This window comes from Aquarana catesbeiana, linkage group LG01 (genome assembly GCF_042186555.1).
Source record: "Aquarana catesbeiana isolate 2022-GZ linkage group LG01, ASM4218655v1, whole genome shotgun sequence".
NCBI classification, from domain to species: Eukaryota; Metazoa; Chordata; class Amphibia; order Anura; family Ranidae; genus Aquarana; species Aquarana catesbeiana.
Genome location: NC_133324.1, coordinates 729,538,532 through 729,545,542, shown reverse-complemented (window position 1 = coordinate 729,545,542; position 7,011 = coordinate 729,538,532). Strand labels below are relative to the sequence as shown.

At 42.0% G+C, this 7,011-nt stretch overlaps 1 protein-coding gene across 1 annotated transcript in view; it reads right to left on the bottom strand.

The window, feature by feature from the left end:
• Positions 1-2,286: 2,286 nt before the first annotated feature.
• The window catches only part of LOC141112116 (uncharacterized), a 28,549-nt gene continuing 23,824 nt past the window's right edge, over positions 2,287-7,011 (bottom strand). Inside the window, exons 6-7 of the mRNA XM_073604588.1 lie at positions 4,330-4,402; positions 2,287-4,085 (exon numbers count right to left, since the gene is read on the bottom strand). Coding sequence (XP_073460689.1) covers positions 3,940-4,085; positions 4,330-4,402 — 219 coding nt within the window. The 3' untranslated portion in view covers positions 2,287-3,939. The remainder of the gene's footprint in view (positions 4,086-4,329; positions 4,403-7,011) is intronic.

Sequence of the window (7,011 nt, the reverse complement as noted above, 5' to 3'; positions counted from 1 at the left end):
AAGCCATCATTGATGCTAAAGAGGGCAATGCACAATACTAAAGATTAAATTGGATGTAAAGCCGATTCATGAAATTTGACCTAAGCACATATATCTGTAGTGTTTTCTTATCTCTCTCCTAAGCTCTAAGTCCCGTGTCCTTCTGCTGCTCCGTTCTTCTGTTATCAGCATACCTTCTGACAAGTTCTCCGACAACCGAGATAAAACCAGCCTGAAATTTGTGTCAGGGTGGGTGCTATAAATAGATTAGCAGACAGCTGGTCTATTCACAGCACAGCTCTGCCCATTCCTTCCTTCCTTTGCCTATGTGGAGAGGGGGTTTGTGCCTTTCCTCCTATCAGTTGTCACTCAGTGTATGCCAAGACTACACTCCCAGTGCTGAACAGAAAGAGAAAATCTCTAACACGATGTGCACTTTCTAAAGAATATAGCAAGCTGAAGACAGCAGATATAAATGTAAAACTTATGTAGGGAGATTTGTTTCATCCCTGTGTATCATCTGGGGCTGTTCACTTCACTGGGTATATTTGAGGGTTTACATCCACTTTAAGGGTGTGCAAAATTTTGAACAGAACAATTGTATTATTTTGCTTTATTAATATAGTTTGATAAATGATTGTGCTATTCTGTAATGCCTAATAGTTTACATGGAATCACATTAAAATGAAATAATGTATAATAAATGTGTTTGCTCTGATCACTCATATTCCCCTCCTTAAAATTTTTCCAGGGGTATGTAAACTTATAAACCCAACTGTATATTCCTTTCTGAGGTTGTGTTTTGTGCAGTTTGTTTTTCTAATATAAGACAATAATTCATAGCAAGAATGAGCTCAGCCTCACAGATCAGGGTATATAGCTCAGCTTTACAGATCAGGGTATAGCTCCGCCTCACAGATCAGGGTATATAGCTCAGCCTCACAGATCAGGGTATATAGCTCAGTAGTACAGATCAGGGTACACAGCTCAGCATTACAGATCAGGGTATATAGCTCAGCCTCACAGATCAAAGTATATAGCTCAGCCTCACAGATCAGGGTATATAGCTCAGCATTACAGATCAGGGTATATAGCTCAGCATTACAGATCGGGGTATATAGCTCAGCATTACAGATTTGGGTATATAGCTCAGCATTACAGATCGGGGCATATAGCTCAGCATTACAGATCAGGGTATATAGCTCAGGCTCGCAGATCAGGGTATGCAGGTATACATCATCTGTCCTATATACAGCTAGCTATATACACCCACCTTCCTTCCTGTATATAGAGACCTTCCTCCATCATCACTGACTGCAGATATACATCATCTGTCCTGTATACAGCTATATATACAGTAACAGGACAAATGATGTATATCTGCAGTCAATGATGATGGAGGAAGGTCTCTATATACAGGAAGGAAGAAGGTGGGTGTATATAGCTGTATACAATACACAGGACAGATGTACTCACAATTTGTGTATATTATCTGTGTAGTGTATACAGCTATATATACACACATCCAGGAAGACTGACAAGTGATACCTCCTGATTGACCCTCAGTAGTCAGTACATGGCAGAAATCCCCAAAATGTATTTACAGCCAGCGAGACATGATGTGGCAGTGGCACACTCACTGACACCCTGGTGCTTCAGTCCAGCAATGCGATCACTCAGTCATCCACCCTGGCCTGGGCCCAGTCTGCACTGAGTGGAGAATGACTGAGAGCAGAGAAGCACAGGGAAGTGTGTGCGAAGCGGAGGGGTGGCTGAGGCTGTCAGTGTCTGAGTGAAGAGTGTAGACTGAGCCTGAGGCCTTCCTTAATCCACCACGCACAGTCCACAGTGGTGGCCAAGAAACCGGAAGTGATGCGGCGGTGCCACAAAAGCACCACCCACCATCCTCCCGTTCTTGCCAATCAAAAACAGCACAGGAGCCAAAGGAAAAAATCACTGTAGAGTGGGAGTGTTTGCGGGCGCATTGCTTGCGTCCCGAACACTCTCTAAAGACAGACTAATCAGCTTCCCAGTTGCTGATCAGCTGATTGCAAGGTGTAAAAGCGTCCCATAGACAGCTGTGCGTCCGGCGCCTGGACACACTTAAAGGACCACTTTTTTTTTATTTTAATGACTAGCTTGGTAGGGTGACGCCCGTGCGTCCCCTATTGACGGGCCACCACTGATAGGTACCCATTAATAGGCAGGGGACTCCAGAAGAAAAGGATCGGGCTGCTCTGTGAAAAACTATTGCACAGAGCAGGTAAGTATGACATGTTTGCTATTGTAAGGGGAAAAAAAACGAAGCTTTATTTTTATTATCATACAGGATTTATAGAGCAAACAGTTTGCACAGTGCTTTACAAAATAAAGGGGGACAGTACAATTACAACACAGTTCAATATTATTTTAATCTTTAAAAATTAAAATAGAATCTGATTGGTTGCCATGCACAGCTGTTCCAGATTATGTCTGTTTCAGTTTTAAAGTGATATTAAAGGTTCAGTGTTTTCTTTTTAAAATAACAAATATGTCATACTTACTTGCTTTGTGCTATGGTTTTCCACAGAGCAGTCCCAATCCTCCTCTTGGGTTCCCACTGGCGCTCTAGGTCCCTCCCCCTTGCAGAGTGACCCCGTAGGAAGCCGTGTGCTATGGGGACACTTGTGTGTGCTCTCTCATGAGCCAGCTCTCTGTGATCATGAGACACAGCTCCGCCCCCGCTCCCTCCTACTGGCTGTGATTGACAGCAGCTTGAGCCAATGGCTCCTGCTGCTGCATCTCAGCCAATGAGTAGGGAGAGACCTGGAAGAGCCGCTGTTTTCGTGCACATCTTAAAGTGATTGTAAAGCTTCGAGTTTTCTTTTTAAATAACAAACATGTCATACTTACCTCCACTGTGCAGTTTGTTTTGCAGAGTGGCCCCGATCATCCTCTTCTGGGATCCCCCGGCGGAGCTGGTAGCTCCTCCCCACATCGTATAACCCCCTAGGAGAAGCGCTCTCCCGGGGGGGTTACCGGCACGCTACCGAGTCCAGCATTTGCTTCCATGTACACAGAATGACTCGGCCCCGCCCCCCAGCCACGCATCATTGGATTTGATTGACAGCAGCAGGAGCCAATGGCTGCGCTGCTATCAATCTATCCAATCAAGAGCCGAGAACCCCCCGAGCAGCAGAAGAGCGCGTCTCCATCGTGGGAAATTCCAGGGCTCAAGTAAGTAAAATGGGGGGGCTGAGGGGCCGGTCACTGCCAGGTGTTTTTTCACCTAAATGCATTTAGGTGAAAACATGAGGGTTTACAATCCCTTTAATGCATTCTAAAACCTTTTGTGCTGTAGCACCCCCCAGACCCCCCTTTTTCTTACCTGAGCCCGATCGTGCCAGCGTCAGGGACAAGTACAGCAGCTTCAGCCACTGTCTTGGGTCCTCATTGGATAGATTGATAGCAGGAGCCACTGGCTCCCGCTGCTGTCAATCAAATCCAGTGATACGGGAGCTGGGGGGCGGGGCCGAGTCCTGCTGTCTGTGTCAACGGACGCAGCAGCAGGACTTGGGAGCATGTCTGCACGAGTGCCCCCATGGAATGCGGCTCTCCGTGGGGGCACTCGAGAAGAGGAGGAGCCAGGAGCACTGTGGGGGGACCCCAGGAAAGGAGGATCGGGGGCCGCTCTGTGCAAAACCCTTGCACAGAGCAGGTAAGTATAACATATTTGTTATTTAAAAAAAAAACAAAAAAAAAACAAAGCCTTACAATCACTTTAAGAAATCTTCAGCCTTTAGATCCACTTTAAGCAATGTCTGTGGTGGAGGAAAAGGATATTAAAAGTAACATGTGACCTCTTTGCTCAACCTCTGAGCCACTAACCCAGCAACTAATAACTAGTATTTTTAAGTAAAAGCTTATATAAAGATAATCACTTGGTCTCAGGTGGACTTATGAGTATGCTGCACAAGCGATTTAATGTTCTGATCTCCAGTCAGGGTGTATGAGGTACTCTGCTCTGTATGGCTTGCAGACAGGAAGGGATGCTGTCTTGTCTTCTGATGTTTGGGATTGGTGGAACATAGACAATGTGCTCAGCAACTTTTCCACTGCTGCAGATTCTGCAATAAAGAATTTTATTAGTGACACATTATGTGTATGGATTAATGGGCTTGTTTTTGATGCAATATCAAGGTAAACCACAACATAAACTGATATACAGTACGTTAGAAGGAAACATTCTGTATGTGTTGGAATAATCACTAAAGTGTATTTCTGTTCATAAAATTTTAGAGCTTATTTAAATAGTACAGGCTTTAGATGTGATTCCTGCAGCATTGTAGTTATTGCCATAATAATATTTACCTTGTGGTCCAGCCTTCAGTAGCCACTGTTGTGCTAAAGATTTGAATTCAGGTTTCACTTTCTCTGATAACCTCTGTTGTTGGGAAAAGTAAAAAATGTAATTGTGGATACGTGGAGAACATTTTATAAAGGATTTAAAGCGAAAATTCAATTAAAAAAAACAAAAAAAAAAAAGAGTATTTGAAGTGAAAATGTATTTTCTTTGTTTTTGGATTTTTACGTCTACACTTACTTCTTTAGGTTCCACTATACTCTCCTTTTACTCTTGCACTCCCTTCGTCCCACCGTGGGAACGGTCACCCGGAATATCCCTCTGTAGGCAGTGCAACACTTATACCTTAATGGGATTCTTCCTCATTTACTTGTGTGTATTGCTTAGAATAGTCTTGAACCAAGCATATGCCTTGACTGAGGATCTGTGTTTTTTTTTTGGTTTTGCTTTGTTTGTTTGTTTTTTTTTTTGGGGGGGGGGGGTTGATTTTGCTTTGTTTGCTTTTTTGTTTTTTTACTAACCTGTAAAATTTCTCTAAACCCTTAAAGGTGAACAACCTGAGATTATAATGCGACTTGAGTTTTTCCATCTTTTGTATTGAAGATGGTGTTTGCACTTATGATATGTTTTTTTTTTTAATCTGCCTAGGGTTCAGCTTTAGAACAGATCCACAACAGATGTGTTAGGGCTACACTGGCAGCTAATTCCGGCACAGCACCAAAGCATAGATAATGCAAAATTATGCTTCCTATGCTGTCACGTCACACCACAGAAAACAACCGCATTGCAACACTGCTGTCGTAAATAGACTAACTAGAAATATCACTTGTGACATTTCAATAAAGTTTTGTGAAAAAAATAAACAGTATGCAATATGTTAGGATACTATGGCTATTAAATCTCACTCCATATGCCAGGAGAGAACACGGACAGTTCTGTGCTATAAAGATTGTTAGGAGGTCTGCTTTTAAATTATATATATATATATATATATATATATATATATATATATATAGCAAATGATCTGTAAATTCTTTTGCTGTGGTTATAAAACACTTTCCTGGTGCAAAATTACGACAAGTATTTTATACAATTTTACATCCTCCTGGCACCAATCCATGGCAGCATACTACCACATATATGCTGCCATGAACCAATTTTGCATTTTTGCTAGCAGGATTCACCCAAATGATTAATGCTTTGCTAATGTTAACTATCTATCTGTATTGCTCACTGTTCTATGGTAAATCAAGGCCTCAGTGTCAGTCATCATATTTTTTTTTTTGTAAACTCTTTTTTTATAGAGTTTTAACCCATTGCCGCCCAGCCTATGGTCGAACGACTCCGGGGCTGGCATCTCGTCGCTCCGGGTGTACGTTCTCCCAGATAATGCCTTGCACGCCCCCAGGGGGACATGCTGCAGCACGATCTGTTACCGGCTGCGTCCAGGGGACACAGCCGATGATTGATCACTGTACCGGCCTGCTGCCGGTACCATGTGACCGCTGTAACCAATCACAGCAGGTCACATGACAGTTGAAAACAATGGATGGCTTCCTTTCAAGCCATCCATTTTGTTCAGTTGTGTTGCCAGATGTGATTGGTCACAGTGATCACAAGGTACAGACTGGGCCAATCAGAGCCATGCGATTAGACGTGGCCAATTACAGCTAATCACAACAAAACAAACTGAATTGATTTCATTCAGTAAAATGCTTGCATATAGCAATAAAATTCACTGCTATAAGCAAACATGATGTGTAAAAAAAAACTGGTCACTTCCCTGGGGTAGTACAGTGCTACTATGGTGATATTGCTCTGGTCAAAATATGTTAATAAAAAAATCGTAAAAAAAAATATATAATAAAAAAAATGTTCGCACTGTTACCAGTCAATGTCTCTGATCATCGCCATACCAGTTATATGGTGATGCTGTACTGCACTAGTGACAGTATGTAAAAAAAACAAACATATATATATATATATATATATATATATATATATTTAATTTCCTTATTTTCCAAAAAATGATGACAAAAAATTACAACTTCAAAACTTCAAAAAACTCACCATGCCTCTTACTAAATACCTTGGACTGTCTACATTCCAAAAAGGGGTCATTTGGGGGGCATCTCTACTGTCCTAACATTTTTGGGCCTCAAGAAATGAGATAGTTGGCCAGTACATCAGGACTGACACATTTTCAAATATATACCATAGTTTGTGGACTCTATAACTTTCCTACAGACTAAATAATAAACACTGATTTGGGTTACTTTCACCAAAGAAATGTAGCAGAATATATTTTGGGCTAAATTTAGTTTTGTCATTCAAAAGCGCTGTGTGACAGCGCTGAAAATTGACCTGGGCAGAAAGGGGGTAAATATGCCGGTTTCGAAGTGGTTAAAATATAGAGTGTACACAACCAAGCCTAATGGGCATACCAAATGTATCATATTTTTAAAATTCCAAAAATGACAGTGGCCGGCCTGGTCAGTTTTACAGATTTGCCAATTTCAAGTACCAAATAGCGTTGCTCGGCGATACTAAGCATTTGCAGGAGTGCGTGTACTTGCGCAACTGCTCCGTTACTAAAACTGATACCTTCAGATTTGGTTCACATATGTGCAGGCCGGTTTTCAGTGCGATTTCAAAGCCCATTCGGTTTGATTTCAATCAGCGATTCCGGT